The following is a 25211-nucleotide window of genomic DNA, read 5'->3' as shown; positions in this document are numbered from 1 at the left end:
AACGTGAGCAGGTGTTTGGCCCGTGGTGTCGTGGATAGCTGCGCGGTAGGCCAGCAGGAATAGTGGAAGGTGCTGGTCCCAATCCCTTTGGTGCTCTTCTACCACTTTCGAAAGGTGTTGCTCCATAGTCCGATTGAACCTTTCCACCATGCCGTCGGACTGTGGGTGTAGTGGCGTTGTCCTTGTCTTACGTATTCCCAGTAGCTGCATCACTCTTTGGAAGACGTTGGATTCGAAATTGCGTCCCTGGTCTGAGTGAAGTTCCAAGGGGACGCCAAACCTACTGATCCAATTGTCAACCAGTACTTTCGCGACCGTGACGGCTTCCTGATTTGGAATGGCATAGGCATCTGGCCACTTGCTGAAGTAGTCGCTAGCCACCAGGATAAACTTGTTGCCGTCGTTTGTTACAGGGAACGGACCGGCCACATCGATGGCGATTCTTTCGAAAGGTGCCCCAACATTATATTTCTTCATCTTTCCCCTCGCCCTGGTATGAGGACCTTGGCTGGCCGCACACGTCGTACACTTGCGACACCAACTTTCGACATCGTCACGATGACCTACCCAATAAAACCTCTCCCGGATTTTCGACAAAGTTTTGTTCACTCCGAAGTGGGCTCCAGATGTTCCGGCATGAACTTCCTCTAAGACCTTGGAAACCTTTACCTTGGGGAGGACCAGCATCGTCTTAGAGGTACGCCCATCAGGACTCTCCCACTTTCGCTTCAAGAGCCCATTTTCCATGACCAAGGAATCCCATTGGGCCCATAATGCCTTCAAACTGGGGGATTGGTCGGACAATTCTGCCCAGCCGGGTCGTTCGACTCCTTCCTCCTTCCACTTTAGTATTGGTCCGATTATGTCGTCTGCTTCTTGCTCACGCTTTAACCGCGCCGTTGTCCATTCTTCATCTTGCTCAAAAATCGTCCGACGAACGGGCAGGTTCCCTTCTTCCGCGTCGATCCTGTCGCAGTGCTTGCACTCTCCACACGGACGCCTTGACAAAGCGTCAGCGTTGTTGTGAAGTCGACCCGCTCGGTGTTTGATCCTAAAGTGGTACTGCTGTAGTCTTTCCAGCCAACGCGCTACTTGGCCCTCGGGATTCTTTATCCGCAGTAGCCACGAGAGGGCAGCGTGGTCGATTCTAATCAGAAACTCCTGTCCGTATAGATACTTGTGGAAGTGGTTGACGGCTTTGACAATGGCTAGCAGTTCCTTCCTTGTGGCACAGTAATTTCTCTCTGGTTTGGAATGTAATTTGCTAAAATATTCGATAACCCTTTCCTCCCCATCTTGTATCTGCGATAATACGGCCCCAATTCCCGAGTTACTCGCATCGGTATCGAGGACGAACATTCCTTTGTCCCTGGGGTAAGCCAAAATGGGGCTGGTGCACAAAGCCGTCTTCAGTCTCTTAAAGGCCATCTCACATGTACTGCTCCACTTGAAAGTCGCCTTCTGCTCCGTCAGTTGGTGTAACGGTGCTGCGATGTCGGCATACCCTTCTACAAATCGTCGGTAATCTGTGCAGAGTCCCAAGAAGCTTCGTAGTTCATGCTTGTCTCTTGGTATGGGCCAATCCCGGATAGCAAGAACTTTCGTCGGGTTGGTTTCTATTCCTTTCTCCGACACGATATGGCCCAGGAATTCGACTCTTTTCTGGAAGAGCGAGCATTTCTTGTGATTTAGTTTCAAACAAGCCTTTTCCATTCGTTCTAGCACCTCCTCGAGATTCTTCAGATGGTCGTCAAACGTTTTGCCCATAATCATGACGTCGTCGAGGTATACCAGACAGGTCTTCCATGTCAATCCTTTTAGCACCATCTCCATCAGCCGCTCGAATGTTGCTGGCGCATTACATAACCCGAAGGGCATAACGGTGAAGTGATAGAGGCCACTTCCGGTGGAGAACGCAGTCTTTTCTTTGTCGTCCGGGTGCAAGCCTACTTGCCAGTAGCCACTCTTCAAGTCCAAGGTCGAAAACCACGCCGAGCCGGATAAGGTCGTCAAGGTATCGTCTATTCGAGGAAGGGGGTAACTGTCTTTCTTCGTGACGTCGTTCAGTTTCCTGTAATCGACGCAAAATCGGGTAGTCCCGTCCTTCTTGGTAACCAAGACTACTGGAGATGACCACGCGCTGTTGGATTCTTCGATTACCCCATCTCTCAACATGTTGTCCACGAGTCTTGTAGCTTCTTCTTGTTTGGCTAGGGGTAGTCTTCGAGGAGCCTGACGGATCGGTTGCGTGTCACCAGTGTTTATTCGGTGTTCTACGATGTTGGTCTTCCCGAATGGTTCCTCCTCTGAGGCGAAGACATTACGGTGCCTACGAATGAGTCCTTTGGCCAGTTTTCTCTCACGAGCAGACAGCTGGTCCCAGTTGACCTCCAAGCCTTTGGTATCCCCGTCCTTAGACTCATTCTCAACGTCTTCTTCCCCGCAGTTCAACACTCGGGCGACTGGCTCACACATTCCAATAATCTCCCCTTTTCTAATATTGACTGCATTGGGAAACACGTTTGCCACACGTATGGGTATGTCACGGTCGGTTTTGACTAGGGTGCTCGCGATCAGGAGCTTGTGGGTCGAGTCACTTGCCGGCTGCACCATCCCCAAACTGTATCCGGGGTTTGTCTCTACTCTGGCGGGAACGATGACTTCTGCATTACCATCTACCTTCGTTGTCTGACAGACCACTAGTCTGACCGTTGCAGCTTCCACATTCGGACGTCCCAGCACAAATTCTTCGGCTCCAAAACGCAGAATTTTCTGTTCTGGATCGATCATTAAACCATACCGGCTGATTAGGTCCATTCCCAGAATGAAATCGTCAGCGATTTCCGCCACCAGAACTTCATGCCTTATTCGGAGTCGACCGAGCTCTACATTCACCACCGCTGTACCCAGAACCGGTGTTGTTTCTCCCGTGACCGTCTTCACATTCGTGGCGGTACATACTGATTTAATCTGACAATTTTGTAACCTGGATCTGCGTGCAAGGGACACTTCGGCTCCTGTGTCGATGATGATCTTCGATTCCCGTCCATTGATTTTTCCGCTGACTGTCGGACTATCGACGCTCCCCGCGATACTTCTAACCATTACAGTTGTTGGGGCTTCTCTTTTAGCAGCCAGTACGCGCCCCGAGGTACCGACTGCCTTTAGTTTTCCTGCTCCTGATGTAGACGAGGTCGCGGCTGCGATCTCCTCATCGGCCCTGGCGATCTAACACGGCAGTCCCTCCTAACATGCCCTTGACGCCCACACCTGTAACATTCTAGGCGCCCTCCATGTTGTCTAGAACTGCCCGTCTTGATTTCGGCAATTATTTCGCGGGCGAGTTTCTCAAAGTTCTCGCTCATTTTGTCGAGACTCTCTTGAATAGGGTTTACTTCGCCCTCAACCCCAATGCCTCGTATCTTAACGTTGGAACGAGGTGAGCTGTTGTATGCGGCGTCCACTTCTAACGCTCGAATCAGCGCCTCGGATGGTTTCTTGAACCCGGAGATTTGCAGGACTCTTCTTACCTCACTATCTCTTACGCCGTTTACGAAGGTTTCTGCTGCCAGTCTGTCTTGGAAGTCTTGCGGAGCTTCAGGATAGGCGAGGTGTACCAAACGTTTAACATCAGCCGCAAACTCCTGAAGAGATTCACTACTCTTCTGAATCCTAGATTTAAGCTGCGCTACGAAAACTTGCCGGAGGTGTTCATCTCCAAATCTGAGTTCGAGGGCGGTCGTCAAAGCGGTATAGTCCTTCTGGTTCTCTTCTGATAATGTCTGTAGAATCTCCAGGGCCGCACCTCGTAGTGCTACTACCAAAGCGGTCGCTTTCTGTTGGTCATTCCAGCTATTCGACAAGGCCGCAGCTTCAAATTGCTTCTTATAAGTAGTCCACGACGTCTGCCCATCGAAAATAGGGGGTTGAACTCTCACCGGACTGAATTCTGCAGGGGTCGCAATTGTAGGTCGTGGTGTTTGCAACCTTTCTTCGAGCTCCTTGATCTTGTTTTCCATTTCATTTCTCACCTCGTCCACTTCATTTCGCACGACTTGGAGGATTTCGCTTCGGCTGTTCAAAAGTGTAGTTTGCATAGCTTTTAAATTTTCTTCCATTATTCTTTGATTTTCTTCCATTATTCTGCGATCTTCTTTTCTATTTTCTTCCATTATTCTTCGATCTTCTTTTCTACTTTCTTCCATTATTCTTTGATTTTCTTCCATTATTCTGCGATCTTCTTTTCTATTTTCTTCCATTATTCTTCGATCTTCTTTTCTACTTTCTTCCATTATTCTTTGATTTTCGCTCAACATTTTCATCATTTTTGTCAGTTGTTCCTCCATGTTGGCTGTTTGCGCTCTTGTGGTAGTCGGCATAAAATTTTCTTCTAGAAACTTCTAGAGCCTTGACAGATGTCAATTCTCGAAGCCAATGTCAGGTGATGAAAGTCTAATTCCGTTATTCCACTCTTACCGCGGGAGAGAATTTTCTCGAAAGTTCACTTTGTTCCGGTCTCCCCTAGTAGCACCAACCAAATTCGAATCCCGATTTATTTCACAATTAATCCCACTCCTGACACCAGTGTTACGATTGACGGACGAATAATAAATCGGGTGTTGGTAAAACTCAAAAAATTTATTTCTTCAGGTCGAATTACAACACTATCTATTGCGACGAATATGTACAGAAATTATTCCGGCGCTCTCGACTGTCTTCACTGGATGAATGAATCCATTACCTACGGTCGCCTCTATTTAAACCCATAGTCTCTGATCGAGATCCTTCACAAACATCCATCGCGACTCCGCTTCGAGACTCCCCTGGACGCCGCTTCGAGACGCTCCAGACCTGTCTTTATGCGCCCGCCTCTCGGCCGTCAACAGCGATGATTCACCCATCAGCGCCGTGCGTACGTCCAGAAGGCTCTCGACCGCCATAGGCGTCGTACTGGGGCGGCGTAAGGGTGTATTTCGTAACAATATTTTAACTTTTTAATGTTTTAAATTTTAGATTTTTCAAGTTTTCAGTTCTTCAATGTTTTGACGTTTCTGAATTTTTAGTTTTCGGATTTCTCAATTAATCTATTTTTTTATATTACCATTTCTCCACTTCCTAAAGTTTCGATTTTTCAGTTCTTCAATTTTTCGATTATTCAGGTTTTCGATTTTTCAATTTCTCGATTTTTTAAGTTTGCGATTTTTCGACTCTGCTTTTTGGACTTTTCTGTTTCTCAGCTTTTAGACTTTGCAATTTTTTTGCATTTTTCGACTATATTTTACTTTCCGATTTTTTTGATTTTTGAATTCTCGATTTTTCAATTTTCCGGTTTTTTAATTCTTCTATTCTCGATTTTTCGATTTTCCATTAATCATTAAATTTTCCATTTTCTGATTTTACGATTTTTCGATTTGCGATTTTTCGATTTTCGTTTTTCCACTTTTGTGGTTTTTAGATTTTTCTGTTTGTTTCAGTTTTTATGGTTTTGCAATTTGTTTTATTTTTCCATTTTTCGATTATTTTACTTTCCGAGAGTTTGATTTTTGAATTTTCGGTTTTTCCATTTTTCGATTTGGGATTTTTCAATTTTTCGGTTTTTTAATTTTTCATATTTCGATTTTCGATTTTTCAGATTTGTGGATTTGTGTCTGTTTTTTCGATTTTTAGAATATTGATTAATCGAATTTTCGATTTTTGAGGCATTTCGATTTTTCGATTATCATTTTTACGATTTTTCAAAACCTCGATATTCGAGTTTTCAATTTTCCATTTTTCAAATTTTCGATTTTTAATTTTGCTTTTTTCGATTGTTGCTTTTTAGAATTTTCCCGTTCTTCAGCTTTTAGATTTCAATTTTGTTACTTTCCGATTTTCCACTTTTCGATTTTTTTATTTTTTTTCGATCGTCGTTTTTTCGATTTTCATTTTTCCGATTTTTTGATTTTTCAATTTTTAGGCCTTGCAATTTTTTTTACTTTTCGCTTTTTCGAGTATTTGTTTCATCGAATTTTCGATTTTTCGATTTTCGATTTTTCGGTTTTTCCATTTTCCGATTTTCCATTTTTAGATATTTTTCGATTTTTTTTGATTTTTCGATTTTTCTGTTCGTCAGTTTTGAGACTTTGCAATTTTTACTTTTCCACTTTTCTATTATTTTAGTTTTGGATTATTCGATTTTTGAATTTTGTTTTTTTTTTTCATTTTTCGATTTCCGATTTTTTAATTTTTCGATTTTTCGGTTTTTTAATTTGTCGATTCTCGATATTCCGATTTTCGATTTTTCGATTTTCCAATCTTCGATTTTTCAGTTTCCAGTTTTCGATTTTCCACTTTTTGATTTTACGATTTTTCGATTTTTCTGTTCGTCAGTTTTTAGGCTTTGCAATTTGTTTACTTTTCGATTTTTCGATTATTTTACTTTCCAATTTTTTGATTTTTGAATTGTCGACTTTTAGAGTTTTCAATATTATGAATTTTCGATTTTTCCATTTTTCGGTTTTTTGATTGTTCAATTCTCGGTTTTTCAATCTTGCAAAGTTTCGATTTTTCAGATTTGTGAATTTCCAGTTTTTCGATCGACCTACGTACTAGATTCATTGAATTTTCGATTTTCGGTTTTTCCATTTTTAGATTTTCGATTTTCCAGTTTTGTATTTTCAGATTTTCTGTTTTTCGCATATCTGATTTATCAAATTTTCGATTTTTCGGCTTTTCGATTTTTCGATATTTGATTTTCGAATTTTCGATTGTTCAGTTTTCCATTTTTCAGCTTTTAGACTTCAATTTTTTTACTTTTCGATTTTCCAAATTTTCGAGTTCCAATTTTCAGATTTTTGATTTTTCGATTTTCTTTTTAAATCTTTGAATTTTTCGGTTTTGATTTTTCGAATTTTTGATTTTTAATTTTTCCATTCTTCGGTTTTTAGACTTCAATTTTCTTACTTTTAAATTTTTCGATATTCTATTTTCCGCTTTTCAGAATTTTCGATTTTCAGTTTTCAGACTTTCGATCATTAGAATTTTGGATTTTCAGTTTGTCCATTGTCAATTTTTATAATTTTCGGTTTTTCAATTTTTCTATTCTCAACTGTTAGACTTCAATTTTGTTACTTTCCCGATTTTTTGGTGTTCGATTTTCCAATTTTCAGAATTTCCAAGTTTCTTTATTCAGATTTTCGATTTTCCACTTTTTCGATTTTAGATTTTTCGAATTTTTGTTTTTCCAATTTTTTGGTTTTTCGATTTTTCTGTTCGTTTCAGTTTTTAGGCTTTGCAATTTTTTCTACTTCATATATATTGATAATTTTAATTTCCGATTTTTTTTATTTTTGTTTTTGATTTTTTTAATTTTCAATATTACTTTTCGATTTTTTGGTTTTCCCGTTTTTTAATTTTCGATTTTTCGATTTTTGAGGTTTGTGAATTTCCACTTTTCGATCGACCTAGGTATTTGATTAATTGAATTTTCGATTTTTTAATTAGCCATTTTATTTTTTTGATTTTTACGATTCGTATTTTTCGAGTTTCTGTTTTTTGCATTTGTGAATTTCATTTTTTCCGATTTTTGATTTTGCGCATATTAATCAAATTTTCGAAAAAGTTACCATGCTTACAAAAACTTCAAAACATCTACAATATTTATTCAAAGTATTCAATTTTGCTATTCTTGATTTCTTCAATAAAATAAATTGACTCAGTCATTAACTTTTTTGAAACACCCTGTATAACCAAATCTAAAAGATATTAATGCAGTGATAAATCACAAGTATAAAAACTCATCATATTTAATACATTTAAGATAGGATTTATTCTGCAAAATTTTGAGGTGACGTCATAAATTTTTTAGAGGGGACACTCGACAATATCGTTTTTTTTTTATTTATTTATTTATTTATTATGAACATTTAGGAGTATTTTATTGGAAAAAGTGATGAAATTTTTTGTACGGAACAATTGGTCGAAAGATGTTAGAAAGCAAAATAATTCATGTCCGGACCATCGGTACTCACGAACGAAAGTGACCATTATTTTATGGGAACAACTACCTGCTAAATCTTCTCCGACAAATTTGAGAGAACTGGTGTGAGCCATAAATACTTCTTACCAAATGTAAATTTCGTTGTAGTTTGAGCCTACCTACAAATTCTGCCCTTGAAGGATTTGGACCGCCTTCTTCGGTGAGGGCAGGCAAAAATGATCCGCCCATAGGCTCAAAACATTTGCGTACATACAAGACGCATTTAAGGCTGTTTTAAGTCTGCTACATTTAATTTTTGAGATTTTAAATTTATTTCTTGATGTCTAAATCGTATATATTTAAATGGTGATAAATATTTTGTGATAAAATGCATTTTAGTTTCAAAGATAATATGTATTTAATGATTTGACTACTGTTAATATTGAATTAATTTGGTGTTCATAGTTTGATGATAACCCATAGTTATTCTGGAGGCAAATTAGATGACATGAAACAGGTATGCACTACATATACATATATTACATATATGATATATGTAAAGTCTTCCACACGTACGTTTGCTTATTTTGTGACTGCTCCCCGTACAACGTACTGATTAATACGTCCGTTTACTACCTTATCGACATCACCTGCTTACAGACTATTTTTACCCCCTTTTGTAAGGTACCGCCACTTCATAGTGAAGCGAGTGAGATGTAAAATATATATTCGTTCTTTTCTACATGGGAAAGTGATTGTCCGTATAGGTTGTCTAACTATAATATACTTAAACAATAATACTGATAAACGACTATTGTTTTACTTACCTCACACTGCGCTCCCCCCCACGGCTTGAAGCACCTACAAACCGACTTCCCCCCCATGACCACACACGTCCCGTTGTTATGACAGTTGCACCTCTCCGCGCACCCCTCCGGCGCGTCGTGCGTCCCATCGCAGAGATCCACTTGACAGCGCCGCCCTCCGTAGAACTTCGTACAAACACACTCCGGCTGCTTCGCCCCCATCCGACACGTCCCGCCGTTGAAGCAGTGCTGGTAGCACTTGTCCTGCTCGCACTTGTCGCCACCGTAGCCCGGCAGACAGCTGCACTTCACCCCCATGGCCGTCGGTACGGGCGTCCCGTTCTTGCCGCACACCGAGTTCTCGCAGTGGCGCCCCATGTAGCCCACGGGACACTTGCACGTGTCCTTGTGCTCGCCCTTGGCGCACACGCCCCCGTTCTCGCACACCAGCTGCGCGCAGTTCTGGCAGCGCGAGCCGGAGAAACCCGACGGGCAGTTGCACACGGGAATCCCCGGCTTGGGGATGAAGCACGTGCCGCCGTTGTAGCAACGACCTTCGCACACGTTCACCGGGGTCTCGCAGCGCTCGCCGGTCCACTGCGGCGCGCAGTTGCAGCGCAGCGGTGGCAGCGAGTCGGGGGACACCGGGACGGCGAGGTTCACGTAGCACATGCCCTTGTTCTTGCAGTGCTGGGAGCAGCGGTAGTGCTCGCAGCGGGACCCGGTGTACTCGACGGGACAGTGGCACTTGGGCGCCTGGCCCGGGGTCATCTTGCAGGTACCGGTGTTGCAGTTGAGGGGGCAATTGGGGGCGCGAGTTGAGACGGCCTTGCAGGTCTGAAAGCGAGACACAGTTATTATGATGTTGTGGTGTCCCAGTTTGAATTCAAACCAAATTTATCAGTGATGACTTGTACCATTGTTTAAGTATATTATAGTTGGACAACCTAATACAAATTTTACTTCGCCTAAATAGTGAGCTTTAGGACAAGGAATCCAGGGGGCGTGGGACAAATTTTTCGTCAACGCGCATTTTCACTACAGTGAGCCAACGTATTGGGTTTATTATACTCTAAATCAGATGGCGCCATCAAACATTAGCAAAGGCAAACACCCTTCACTCTGCTCTTATACGAGGAGTTATCCATAAATCCTTAATTAACATTGTTCCGTAAACAGTAATGTGTATAAACATATATGTACAAAATATGAAAATATACTTGACATAAAAAATATGAAGCAACGCGTTGTAACGTGATACGAAAGAATTGAATTTAAATGAATTTGACGCCTATTTTTATTTGACTATATCTGAAGACTGACAGAAACTTTCCAAGGGTTTTTAAACTGGTATAATTGTTTAGTTTTACAAGATTAAAGTAAAACAAGATTTTAAGTAAAATTTAGATTCGTGGTGTTACAAAAATATTAACACAAAATGAAAATAAATGTTCAAAGTAAATAACAGAATGACATAAACTTTCGGCGTTAACATTACAAATAATTACAAGAGAGAAAAAAACGCATTAAGAACTTAAGAGGCATGTTTGTAATATCGAGTTGTTAAAGGCTGTTTTGAAGACTGTTTGTTTCTATGAAAAACAATTGCTGTTATCGGACATTTTGGTAGATTTTGTTCCAAAAATACGAGATAACTAATTGTTTCTTGAACTAGTTTCCGTAACTTCTAAAATTTAAAAAGGATACGCCGTTCTGCTGTAATAAAATCTAGAATAAGGTCAAAATCACACTAATATTACATCTGATTTTGTTAACCACATGAATATAATTTACATTAAAATAAGTTACAGACATTGTTTGGAATGTTTATTATAGTTCGAAAACAAGATAAAATAAATAAATAAATAAAATGTGCAGTTTATAAACTTCAGAACTTTAGTATAAAAATAATTATGTTTGAAGCTTTATTTTGTCTGTTCGATTTTATTGGGTGTATTGGGCCCCTCTCGGGATATAACACCGACATCATTGCACTGGCGCAACGTTCTTCAACCGATGGGATGATTTATTACTTCCGTTATGCTGACACAGCGATTTGGTTTTCGGATTTTCGGCTAGATCTGCACATTTAACTCTTTGCGCACTGCACACTGACATAGAGTATTTTGTTCACGCGAGCATCAAAAATATTACGCCGAAAGCACTTCTTCAAGTGTTATTTTTTTTAAGATGTCATATTTGTCAGCGTTTCCAAAATTTTCTTCTTTGCACAGGTCAACTAATTTTTCGTAAACCGCATTTTAAAATTTTTGTTATTGTATTTTTTACTTTTTAATTTTCTAAGGCATGAAAAAATCCCTTACAGGTTTCTATGAATTTATTAACGAAATCAACTGATAACTTGCGCGCCATTTTGTGTTAATTAATACCAATAGTGATTATGATAATTTTATAATTATCATTTTAATGAAATTGTGTTCTTCACTTCGCGAACGACAGCAAACAATTTAAAATTACCGCTAGTCAAGCACCTGAAAATCCATCTCTCCCAAATATGTCTTTCTTGGCACGATTTGTAATCCGCACTCTCCCTCCACATGCAATTTTTCGTCGCCTGAGAACTTATTTGATCTACAGACCAAAGCACACTCAGGCCAATATCGGCTTTAAGCGATTTATCTATAAACCGATATTCGTTAGAGTTGATGTGATACACATCCACTACGAAGAACTAACCCATTTCGACCATTGGACTTTACAACGAATAAGTGAACAAAGTTCTTGAACATCTTAACGATTTAATACATAATGTTCCCGAATGACAAAAATTACATTTCAAATTGTATTATCAAATTACACCCTCCAAAATTTGTCACGAACAATGAAATGACGCAATCTCCAAATTTTACAATAGTAAAATTGTAGTTTCGCCCCGTTTACGGTTTATGCATCCGTGTCGAGTTTTCACCTTGGACGTCAAGATTTTTGGAAAAAAAATCAACATTTTCCAATTTATAATGTTATTTAAATTTTAAAAAGTAGAATAGTCCTGATCTTGTGATTTATACCTAAATACGCTATTGGGATTTTTCGGCTTGTCGATTTCTCGATTTTTCAACTATATGTGTCTCAATTTTTCAATATTTCAATTTTGGGCTTTTCCGATTCCTCCATTCTTTAAATTTTCTATTTCTCGATTTTTTTATTTTTCGATTTCTCAATCTTTCGATGTTTCAATGATACGATTTCTCAATTTTTGTCCTCTTCAATTTTACGGTTTTTAAATATTTCGATTTTTCAATTTTTCAAATTTTCACGTTTCTAAATTTTCAGTTTGCCGATTTCTAAAGTATTTTTTCTATTTGTCCATTTCTGGATTTCCTAAAGTTTCGATTTTTCACATCTTCAATTCTTCAATTTTTCGATTTTTTAAGATTACGATTTTTCAATTTTGCTTTTTTAGATTTTCAATTTCTTAGTTTTCCAATTTTTTAATTTCTCAATTTTCTGAATATTTCTTTCAGTTATGAGATTTTTCAATATTTCAATTTTTCGACTTTTCGATTTTTGAATTGATGGATTTTTTTTTGATTTCTGGCTTTTTTCCTTTTTAGATTTTCAATTTATTGTAAACTTTAGATTTTTCAATTCTGGGACTGTTTAATGCTTCGATTTCTCAATTTTTAAACTTTTCGATGTTTTAATATTTCATTTTTTAAAATTCTAGGTTTTTCGATATCTCGAGTTTTCAGTTCTTCTATATTTCAATTTTTCAATTTTTCGATTTTTTGAATTTTAATTTTTGATTTTCCAGTTTTTCTTTTTTAAAATATTTCGATTATTCAATTTTTTAATTTCTCAATTTATCGAATTCAGATGTTTCGTTGTTTTGATTGTTCAATTTCTCAATTTTTAACTTTCCTTTTTGGCTTCCGCCTCCTCAATTTCTCGATCCTCCGATTTTTCGATTTCTCGAAGTCTCAGTTTTTGAATTTTTCGATGTTTCGATTTTTGGATTTCTCGGTTTTTCGATTTTTTTCTTTTGAGCTTTTCAATTTCTGGATTTTCCAATTTTTCAATGCCCCGATTTTTCAATTTTTCAAATTGAATTGGATCTCTCGATTCTTAAATTTTGCGATATTTTAATTATTCATTGTTTTAAATTTTAGTTTTTTCGATTTCTCGATTTTTTGACTTTTCAGTTCTTCAGTATTTAAATTTTTGAATTTTTTCAAATTTTTGCGTTAAATTTTCAGTTTTCTGACTTCTCAATTAATCTATTTTTGATTTTCCCACTTCTCAAAGTTTCGATTTTTCAGTTCTTCAATTCTTCGATTTTTCGACGTCGCTTTATTGGTTTGTCGATTTCTCAATTTTTGGATATTTCTTTCAGTTTTGATATTTTTCAATACTTCGATTCTTTCAGTTTTCGACTTCTAGATTTTTCTATTTTTTATTTTTGGATTTTCAGTTTCTTGTTTTTTATTTCAGTTTCTCAATTTTTCAACTTTTTCATATTTTAATTTTTAAATTTCTAGATTTTTCGGTTTCTCGAGTTTCCAGTTCTATATTTTAATTTTTTAAATTTACGAATGTTTAAATTTTTTGAGATCTCAATTCATTGAGATTCGGATGTTTCGATGTTTTGATTATTCAATCTCTCGCTTTATCAATTTCTCCATATTTAAGTTTTCGATTTTTCGATTTTGGCCTACTTCGGTTTCTCAATTTTTTGATTTTTCGACTTCTCGATTTTTCGACTCCTCGATTTTTTTTGTCTTTTGATTTTTCGATTTCTCGATGTCTCAATTTTTGAATTTTACAATGTTTCGATTTTTCGATTTGTTGGTTTTTCGATTTTTTGCTTTTCGGTTTCTCGATTTTTCGATGTTTCGATTTTTGATTTATCCGATTTTTCAATTCTCCAATTTTTTAAATTCTCGACTTCTCGATTCGTTGATTTTTCAGTTTTTCGATTATTAAATTTTAATTTTTTTTTTTTTTTTGATTTTTTGATGTTTGGATTTCTCCATTTTTCAGTTTTAGGATATTTTAACTTTTCAATGTTTTAAATTTTAGATTTTTCGATTTTTCAGTTCTTCAATATTTTTTTATTTTTCAAATTTTGACGTTTCTGAATTTTTAGTTTTCGGATTTCTCAATTAATCTATTTTTTTATATTCCCATTTCTCCACTTCCTAAAGTTTCGATTTTTCAGTTCTTCAGTTCTTCAATTTTTCGATTATTCAGGTTTTTGATTTTTCAATTTTTCGATTTTTAAGTTTGCGATTTTTAGACTCTGCTTTTTTGACTTTTCTGTTTCTCAATTTTAACTTTTCAATTTTTAAATTATTAACTTTATTCGATTTTTTGAGTTTTCAGTTCTTCTAAATTTCAATTTTTCAATTTTCCGAATTTTTAAATTTTCGATTGTCCAATTTTTTTTTATTTTTCGATTTTCCAATTTTTCGATGTTTCGATTTTTGAATTAACCGATTGTTCAATTTCTCGATTTTTAAATTTTAAATTTTCCAATTTTTATTTTTTTGATTTTTTTATGTTTCGATTTCTCGATTTTACAATTTTCCCATATTTGAATTTTTCAGTGTTTTAAATTTTCGATTTCGAGGATTTACTGTGTTACAGTAGTCATCAGTCATTACTCATCAAGAACGATTATTGCTGTGCGTTAAAATGCCTACATACTAGGCTGTTTTAAGTCTGCTAGATATAATTTTTGCAATTTTAAATTTATTTCTTGATGTCTAAATCGTATATATTTAAATGGTGATGAATATTTTGTGATACAATCTTAGGATAAAATGCATTTTAGTTTCAAAAATAATATGTATTTAATGATTTGACTACTGTTAATAAAAAAAATACGTAAGAAGATGTTCATATTGAATTAATTTGGTGTTCATAGTTTGATGATAACCCATAGTTATTCTGGAGGCAAATTAGATGACTTGTTACTTATTAATTAAAGTAGTGGTCGTTTAATTTCGTATACCTTTAAAGTGGACGAAGGGACGCATATTTGTTAGCCATGCAGTTCATGGATAATAAGTATACCGCGAAAATATTAAATTTTTTTTCTTTAACCTTGAAACAGGTATGCACTACATATACATACATATATTACAGTAAAGTCTTCAACACGTACGTTTGCTTATTTTGTGACTGCTCCCCGTACAACGTACTGATTAATACGACCGTTTACTACCTTATCGACATCACGTGCTTACGGACTATTTTTACCCCCTTTCGTAAGGTACCGCCACTTCATAATAGTGAAGCGAGTGAGATGTAAAATATATATTCATTCTTTTCTACATGGAAAGTGATTGTCCGTATAGGTTGTCCAACTATAATATACTTAAACAATGCTTGTACTTACGAGATTGGCCTTGACGTAGCCGTCCGCACACGTACAAGTTGCTGTGAGAGGACTTATGAGACAGAACTCGGTGGGGTGACAAAAATCGATACATGTGTTGTTAATGGCTTGGTCTTGCTTCTGTTCGTGTAGAATCAAAATGTCGGCGATTCGGGTCAATCCTTGCGACAGATGGGTGATATTCCCTGTCCCGAACTTGTTCATTCGAAGCACATCGTGCTTTTGGTACGTCGTCACGAAGAGATAATTTTCGAAGATTTCAATCTTGTATGGTTTCGTATCTGAAAATATTTATAAATCTTGTATCCACCTCTGCAAGTTATACACTTACCTTTATCAAAGTGTCTAACCACGTGCCGATCCGTACCATCGAATTTCACGGTTTCTACAGTTAAACTCTTGAGGTCCGACCAATACAGTCGCTTGGTGGTATAATCAATGGCTAAGCCAGTTGGATAGAGGATAGCTGAACCAATCAAAATTCTTCGTTTGTTGCCATCCATATGCGCTGTCTCGATCCTTGGTGCCGGCCCCCAATCGACCCAAAATAGCACGCCCTCTTGTGGCGACACCACGATGTCTCTCGGTTGTTGCATCTCACCACTCAACAAAGTGTACATATACTGGCCATCGACAGTAGCAACCAGAATCCTCACACCATCCGTAATATACAACCTTTTAGCCACCCAGTCCACACTGATACCTCTCGGGTCATTCAATCCACTGATGATAGTTTTAACAGACTCGGAATCCCTCTTCACTCTACTATCGTTCAAGTGAAGGAACACACTCTGTATTCTTTTGTTCTGGTGGTCGGTCCAAAAAGCAATCGACTCCTTTTTATCATAGAGAATGTCTACAGCGTCCACTTTATAACCCGGAGCCGTAGCCAACGTCTTACTTCTCATTTTATTGCTATCTCCAGGTTTATACGGCGACATCAACCTCAACTCGGCCTCCGATACCAAAACCAAATTCGCCCAATCACCGTCAGCCACGCACACCCCTCCTTTTATATGCGTATACCCCGGCAGACATTTACAAACCGTCATGTTGTGCTTCGTCTCGATACAAATCTGCGAACACGTATTCCACTGACAAGTCGAATTATTACAATTGAGTTCGTCGCTGTTATCGTCGCAGTCGTTCTTCCCGTCGCACCGCAACTTATTCATGACGCAGTGACCATTCTTGCAAGCGAATTGATCCGATGAACACAAACCGTGCCGTCTGCAGATGTGCGGATCTTCGTCGCTACCATCCTCACACTGGGGGTGTCCATCACACAGGAAATTCGTAGGAATACACATGTGGTTCTTGCAGCGGAAACGTCCAGGTAAGCACCCCACCAGAGAGCAAAACTGCTCGTCCGACCCGTCTTCGCAGTCGTTCTGGCCGTCGCAGCGCCACTCTTCGTTGATGCACAGCCCGCTCTGACACTTGTAGCCGTTGTCGGGGCAAGTTCCGCTGCAGTTAGCTTCGTCGGAGCCGTCAGCACAATCAGCCTCGCCGTCGCACTTCCACTCCAAATAGATGCACACCTGGGGGTTAGCGCACTGGAATTCGTTGTGCTTGCAGTGGATGTGGCAGTTGGCCTCGTCGGAGCGGTCCTCGCATTGGAATTCACCGTCGCATTTCTGGGAGCCGCGGATGCACCTAGAAACGACGCATGAAGTCAACATTAGGTTGTGTCGTTAACTTGTGCGGTGACGGTGCTACATTTAATTCCTTTATTTCCTGAGATTTCTGCTAAAGTTTTTTAAGGAAATTGGTGAACTGAGTGATACATAGCATAGTACGTCGACACCCCCTTAGGTGGGGTCGGTGAGTGACCTATACTCGAAAATCTTTATTTTACTAATTTTCTTCATATTACCTTGATTTTTATTAACAGTTTTTTCGAATACACTCCTATCGCTATCTGACCCTGTAGGGGGGATAGTGTGATTTATCAGCACTACGTTTGTTAGTTTATTGAATTTGAGCGATGGCAATCAAATGTACTAAGTGCAACCGTACTATCACTCGGGCTGAAAATCATTTATCATGTAAAGCATGCAAATTACATTTTCATTGCGACCGTGTGACGATTGATGAGGATTCTTACAATAGGTTGAAAGAACTAGGTAAACTTAATAATTGGTTCTGTGCATTTTGTTCAATTTCTCTGGTTTCTGCCGACAATCTAATGTGGTCAATCCAGAAACTAATACCAGTGATCCTAAATTAACACCTGAGACTATGAAAATGATTGATACCATTGTAGCCAAACATATAAAGCCATTAATAGACGCCATTTCTGAACTAAAAATGACAATTCAGGACTTATCTACTGAAAACTTGAACCTACGCAATGAAATCGGTAAATTAAATAACATCTTACCTTGTGAACAAACCAATTTTGCTGATATAGATGCACAGAATGCAAAAACTTCTTACCGGAATGTAGTTACGAAGAATTCCCAGAAGACGATAATAGTAATGCCAAAAGACGATAAACAGTCTACTAATAAAACAAAATTTGATGTTATGAAAAGTGTTGATCCTCTTAAAGACGTCAACATTGGAAAAGTTAAGAATTTGAAAGATGGCGGTTTGTTATTAAAATGTGATAATTCCTGCAATTTTAAACAAATTGCCCAAGATAAACTATCTGCATCTTATGAAATTCGTGAGGTCAAATCAGTAGGACCTAGGATTCGAATCGCCGGTATCCCTGATTATATAGAATCAAAAGATGTATCTTCCTATATGAAAAAACAAAACGAATCCATATTTGATGAGAGCTCCACTTGTAATTTACTTAAATTCAGTCCAATAAAAAAAAATAATACGGTCTTTCAAGCAGTTTTTGAAGTTGACTTAATAACATATAAAAAAGCGTTAAGTTTAGGTCATTGCCTTATTGGTTTAAAAGGTTGTTCTATTTATGGCGCCATAGATATCACAAGATGTTATAATTGTAATACCTTTGGCCACTCTCAGAAATATTGTAAAAATACGGTTTCTTGTCCTCGTTGTGGTGGTAATCACGGTCTTAAGGATTGTAATTCAGATACAGATTCATTTACTTGTGTAAATTGTAATAATCTAAACATTAAAAATAAAAACAGTGAAATTAACGTTAACCACGCGGCCTGGGATTATAGCAAATGCGGGGCACACCAGCAAGTCCTCCAAAAAATAAAACAAGATTTATTTGGACTGCCAATATAGCAATCACGTGATGATTCCAGGGTAACTTCCTTGCCTCGTTCAAGTTCATCTAATCAATTTTTGTCAGATAATTCTGGCAATATCTGCATAAAAAATTCCAAAGTACTTTTTATTTACTATCAAAATGTTAGAGGCCTTAACACCAAATTAACTGACGTATACAATTCACTTGCTGGTTGTCACTATGATGTAGTTGCTTTTACTGAGACATTCTTGAGTGAAACTGTTCAAAATTCTGAAATCTCCGGTCCTAATTATGTTATTTATAGAAGTGACCGCAAATATTCTTCTCTTGATTGTGAAAGAGGAGGAGGTGTTCTTCTTGCTGTAGATTCAAATTTAAGATCTCACAAATATAAACTTGACAGTTTAAACTTTAGTGCGTTACCAGTAATTGATGTATTGGTTGTAAAAATTTGCATGGCTCATGGTACTCTTAATGTTATTGTAGTTTATGTTCCTCCAGCCCCAAGAGTTAGTGCCGGTGATGTAGAACTGTTTTTTGAACTTCTTTCCTCATTATGTTTATTACTAGGTAATAACATAATCATTCTTGGGGACTTCAATATACCAAGTTACTCTGCTTATTTAGTAAATTCTCAATTAAAAGATTCAAAAACTAATTCACTTCTTTACTTCTTAAATTTAACTAATTATCATCAATATAATTATATTACAAATAATTACGATAGATTATTAGATCTAGTTTTATCAGATAAGCAGTGTGTAATTGTGAAAGCTAGTGACGTATTACTTAACGAAGACGCCCATCACCCGAGTTTAGAAATTGAAACAAACTGCCTCAAGTTGTGTCATGGTAAATATTTGTATAATGGCAATTTTAAAACCTATAATTTCAGAAAAGCTGATTTTTATCAGTTGTACAGCTTACTCCTGAACACAGACTGGTCCTTTATTACTAGCTGTACTGATGTAGACATTGCGTGCTCCTTATTTTACTCCAAATTAAACAACATATTTGAGTTGTCAGTTCCTAAAAGCAGACGATTCAAAAAACGTCAGTACCCACCATGGTTTAATCGCCACATTATTCAAAAACTTAAGCTAAAATGGAAACTTTGGGCTATTTATAAACGTAGTAATGATGTTGAATCCTATAATAAATTCAAAAATTTAAGAGCTGACATTAAAAATGAGATCAAACTGTCCCATATCGCATACATGCAAAACATCGAAAGCAATATTCCTTCTGATCCGAACCTTTTCTGGCAGTATATTAAGAGCTTTAAACAAGAAAATCTCATACTGAATTCGATGACGTACAACAATAAAATTATAAACGGTCCTATAAACATCGTTAATTCATTTGCTGACTTTTTTTCAGCAATCTTTTATCCCATCTGATCCTTCTGGTGCAATGTTCTCCTATCACTGTACCTCAGTTTTTAGAAATTTTTTCAGTGAAGAAGAGGTTCTCCACATTCTGCAAAAGGTGAAAAACAAAATGACATCTGGGCCTGACGGCATCCCGTCTTTTCTATTAAAGGATTGTGCAAGCGTCCTCGCTTTTCCATTAATGATTATCTTTAATCTTTCGATTAGTTCTGGAATATATCCTACCCTTTGGAAAGAGTCATACGTTTTTCCTGTCTTCAAAAAAGGAAACAAAAGCGAAATAGAAAATTATCGGCCCATAACGTTGCTGTGTAACTTTTCTAAAGCATTTGAAACATTATTACATAATGCTATTGTTCATCATATTGGAACATATATCACCCCATTACAGCATGGCTTCTTCAGAGGTAGATCTATTGAGACTAATCTTTGTTGTTTCACTCAATTTGTTGCAGAATCATTTGATACTGAAGCCCAGGTTGATTGTATTTATACCGATTTCTCAAAGGCATTTGACAGATTAGACCACTTTAAGCTACTAAATAAATTAAGCTCTTTCGGTATATCAAATGCATTTATCAAATTATTCAAATCCTATTTAATTGGTAGAACGCAAACTGTCACTCTTAGTGGTTTCCACTCGGATCAAATACATGTCACCTCGGGGGTTCCACAAGGGTCAATTCTTGGGCCTTTGTTTTTCATTATGTTCATTAATGATATAGTATCTAATCTGGATTCTCAATGTCTTTTATATGCTGATGACCTGAAAGTATTTAGAAAAATATCATCTTTTTCAGACCACCTTAAACTTCAATCTGATTTAAGAAAAATTGAAGTAATGTGCCTCCAAGAAGGGCTTCCTCTAAATATTTCGAAGTGTGGTGTAATGACGTTCTCATTGAAACATAATAATAGCATTTATATGTACCATGTAAGTGACTCGGCGCTTCAACGGTTTGTCACAATTAAAGATTTGGGAATCATTTTTGATACAGAGTTATCATTTTCAGAACATTATGATTCAATAGTAGCATCAGCGCTAAGAGCTTTAGGATTCATAATTCGAACCAGCAAGCATTTTCAGAACAACAAGACTCTCCTCTGTTTATATTTTGCATTCGTGAGATCAAAATTAGAATACGGTTGCACTATTTGGTCTCCCGGTTATAATACGCACTGCCTCAAAATAGAGAATTTACAACGCAAATTTTTAAAATTTCTCCACTTTAGAGCATTCGGTTTTTATCCGGACAGAGGTTTTCCTCATGATACTCTGCTATCCATTTTCTCAGTTCAGAGGTTAAAAATGAGACGTGTTATTTTGTCTTTATGTTTTCTCTTTAAGCTTGCAAATGGTAAAATTGATTCAGACGTACTATTGGGAAAATTGTCTTTCTTGGTACCTAGACTTAATACCAGAGTACCATTTGCAAGCTTAAAGAGAAAACATTTCTGAATCCAGAATGTTTTTACGTTGAATTTTCAAGAATAAACGTACATATGTTTTCACCTATTGTCACTATGTGTCGTAACTATAATTTATACAGAAATCATTTTGACCTATTCAACAGCAGTATCCGCCAAATTAAAAGTTTGCGTTTATAATTTTGAATTAATTTTCTCTCTTTTTTTTTTTTTCTTAATTCTTTCCCATCCTTATAAATGGTTTATCTGTTAGGATGGCTAAATAATAATAATAATAATAATAATAATAATAATAACATTATAACAACGTTGTCGTGCTTACCTTCCGTCGCCGCACCGAAACTCCGACTCGGAGCAGTTCCTCGGCACACACCCCACCTCGTCCGACCCATCGCCACAATCATTGTCATAGTCGCACCGCCACCGCCCCGGAATGCACTTATTATTCTTGCACTTGAAGTACGTCGGCTCGCAAGTGTGGAACTCCGGCTGGCTGCACGACGCCGGCTCGTCCTCGTTATTGGCGCAGTCGGGGTCCCCGTCGCATCTCCAGCTCATCGGAATGCACCGACCCGAGCTGCACCTGTAGTGCTGCGGCGAACACGTCCTCGAGTGGCAGTCCTGCTGCTCGTCGGAGTTGTCCCCGCAGTCGTTGTCGGTGTCGCAGACCCACACCGCCGGTATGCACTTGTCGTTGGCGCACTTGAACTGGTTCGGCGGACACGTCGCCGGAGGACACTGGGCTTCGTCGTCGCCGAAGGGACAGTCCGGGTGCTTGTTGCAGCGCAGCTTCGACGGAATACACCTGGGGGCGACCGTGCTGTTGCCCTTACAACGGAACTGCGTATTGAGACAAGTGTAGTTCTGGCAGTCCTTCTCGTCGGAGTTGTCTTCGCAGTCGTCGTTGCCGTTGCAGAGGTCCGAAGGGTGGATGCAGACGCCGTTGGAGCACTGGTACTGGCCCGGCAGGCACGTGAAGGCCCTACAATCTGCGGGCTCGTCGCTGCCGTCGCCGCAATCATCCTGAGTGTCGCATTTCCACCAGAACGGTATACACTTATAAGTGTATTTACACTCGAAGTGCGCCGACGTGCAATTCGCCACGCAGCTCCGCCCATCACTTCCGAGGATGTAGTTCTCGGGACACACACACTTGTAGAAGGGCTCCGTCGGGGTTAGTAGACACAAAGCGGAACAATTGGCTTTCTCGCAAGGGTTGGTCACGTTCGGTTGCTTCAGAGGGTGCACGACCCGAATATCCATAGGTCGGTGCACCGTCGAGTGTAACTTCAAACACTGGTCACCCCTGTGCTTGTGGCACCTCTCGATGGACTTGGTCTCCCAGTCCGTCCAATAAATGAAGTCCTCCCAGATGTCGATGGCGAAGACGTGGTGCAACTGCAGGTTGGGATTCTTCTGGCGACTCATCACGATTTTCATGTTGTTGCCGTCGAGGTCCGATACTGCGATGTAGTCTTCGCGGGCGTCCGCCCAGAAGAGCTCCGACGTTTCGTACGAGATGGTGAGGGCGTTGGGCCAGCCGAGGTTGGAGTTGACGATGACGTGGGGCGAACTGCCGTCCATTCCGGCTTTGCCGATGTGGGCGTGGGTGCCCCAGTCGGTCCAGTAGAGGTAGCCGCGGACGGGGTCCAAGCAGACGGCGCGGGGCTCCTCGAGGTCCTTGGAGAGGAGCACGCGGCGGTAGCGGCCGTCGAGGGAGGAGACTTCGATGGTGTCTAAACCCTGCAGACGAGAAATAGTGACATTGTAGTGTCCCAGTTCAGATTAAATTTCAAAACACACCGTACGGTTCCATTTTGTTGAGGATCACGCTCATGTTATCACTAGAGAGCGGATTTCTAGGTTTAATGCTTTTTGTGAAAAATGTAAGCACTTCAAAACTTTTTTATATCTGTAACTATGATACAATTTGGAGTCATTTGACACATTTTTTTTAATGCTTATTTGCTTTTTTTCAATTTTATGCATATTTTGTTCAAATGCCGGACTTGTCGGGATGACAAAGTACTTGTTAGTAGGCCTATCGTATCGTATGCATTTTACCGGGACTTGACCATTGAAGTACACTTTCTCAAAACCCTTTCTGTGAATAGGTTCCGGTCGTTTAGGTAATAAAATTTTATTATAGGATTGGAAAAATACTCCATAGATTTTATGACTTTAAATCCTTACTTCCGTTGATAATGAATTAAAGCTTTTAACCAGATGTTCTTTTTCGGCATTTTGCGGCAAGACCGTTGAAGATTTTCTAGAAAAAATTGGTCTAAAGAGTTTAGACAGTACTTCCCTCGCTGTCGGAAACTTGACGACTGCATGCCTATTGTGTTTTTTTTTCTCATTACATTTTTGTAGTGGGAATTTAAAAAAAAATTGCGATGACGTCAACAACATTTTTGCAAGGACACGTATATCAGTTGGGATAGATGTAGTGTAATACTAAGAATAAAATTATTATATTCTCAAATTTTCGGGAAAATGAATTGGGTCGTTTTGAATATTGATTTGTAATAATCAATAAAATAACGAAACAATTTACTCACGTATACGTATCAGAGGCAACTGAAAATCGTGTATGTATAAACATTCTTAATTTAAGATGACAGGCGTAACAGCATACGTGAGAGTCAAACAGAGAAACTGTAAACAAAACGACCATCGGTTTTATTGCTTCGACTTCCGCTTATTATATAAAACATTGGGTTTTATTTTAATTCTTGACGGTGAAATTCACAATTGGTTGATTATAAACATGTCGATTTCACATTCGCGGAACCAAGTGAGCGCATAAAACAAATGCAGGTCTGTAATGTTAAAGTCGATGTAAATAAGCGTGCTACCCTTATGTTTCAACCGAGTTTTTCCTTTAACAAATTTTGTGTCTACCAAATTGGGTTGGTTGGGGTGTAATACTAATAATAAGTGTTGCCTTTAATTTAATCAATAAAATAAATTGACTTCATTAATTTTTTTGAACCACCTCTTAAGAAAATCTAAAAAATATGAATGGAATGATAAATCACAAGTACAAACTCATCATATTTTTTGCATTTTAGATAGGATTTATTCAGCAAAATTTAAGGGTGACGTCATCAATTTTTTTAGGAGGGATGAACAAATACATTTTGAACAAAAGTTTACCATGCTTATAATAATTTTAAAATATTCCCAAGATTTCAAAGCATTCGGTTTTGTAATTCCTGATTAAATCGATAAAATAAATTCACGCCTTCATTAATTTTTTTGAGTCACCCTGCATATGCAAATCCAAAAATATGAATGGAATGACAAATCACAAGTACAGACTCATCATATTTTGTACATTTTAGATACGATTTATTCGGCAAACTTTTGAGCTGACGTCATCAGTTTTTTGTAGAAGATAACCAAATATATTTTGACTAAAAATTTATTATGGTCTTTATAACCTTAAAACATCTGCAAGATTTCAAAGCATTCGGTTTTGTAGTTCCTGATTAAATCAATAAAATAAATTTACGCATTCATTAATTTTTTTGAGTCACCCTGTATATGCAAATCGAAAAAATTTGAATGGAATGATAAATCACAAGAAGAGACTCACCATATTTTGTACATTTTAGATAGGATTTATTCAGCAAAATTTTGTGGTGACGTCATAAATTTTTTAGGGGGGACGACCAAATACGTTTTGATCAAAAATTTACCATGCTTATGATAATAATTTTAAAATATCTTCAAGATTTCGAAGCATTCGGTCTTGTAGTTCCTGAGTAAATCAGTAAAATAAATTTACGCTTTCATTTATTTTCTTGAATCACCCTGTATATGCAAATCCAAAAAATATGAATGGAGTGATATATCACAAGTACAGACTGATCATATTTTGTACATTTTAGATATGATTTATTCGGCAAATTTTCGAGCTGACGTTATCAAGTTTTTGGAGGGGATAAGCAAATATATTTTGACTAAACATTTATTATGCTCTTTATAACCTTAAAACATGTGCAAGATGTCAGAGCATTCCGTTTTGTAGTTCCTGATTAAATCAATAAAATATATTTACGCATTCATTAATTTTTTTGAG

General features: G+C 37.9%; 1 protein-coding gene across 1 annotated transcript in view; it reads right to left on the bottom strand.

Annotated features, from left to right (window-relative positions):
- The window catches only part of LOC135126164 (prolow-density lipoprotein receptor-related protein 1), a 136963-nt gene that overhangs the window by 3852 nt on the left and 107900 nt on the right, over positions 1-25211 (bottom strand). Inside the window, exons 17-20 of the mRNA XM_064052004.1 lie at positions 21447-22867; positions 15456-16780; positions 15125-15405; positions 8785-9600 (exon numbers count right to left, since the gene is read on the bottom strand). Of these exons, the coding sequence (XP_063908074.1) occupies positions 8785-9600; positions 15125-15405; positions 15456-16780; positions 21447-22867 (3843 nt within the window). The remainder of the gene's footprint in view (positions 1-8784; positions 9601-15124; positions 15406-15455; positions 16781-21446; positions 22868-25211) is intronic.

The sequence above is a fragment of the Zophobas morio genome, unplaced genomic scaffold, assembly GCF_036711695.1.
Source record: "Zophobas morio isolate AGI-343-1 ecotype UQ-CSIRO unplaced genomic scaffold, CSIRO_AGI_Zmor_V1 ptg000010l, whole genome shotgun sequence".
NCBI lineage: Eukaryota > Metazoa > Arthropoda > Insecta > Coleoptera > Tenebrionidae > Zophobas > Zophobas morio.
The sequence above is the reverse complement of the archived record's forward strand: the minus strand, read 5'-3'. Positions and strand labels throughout refer to the sequence as shown.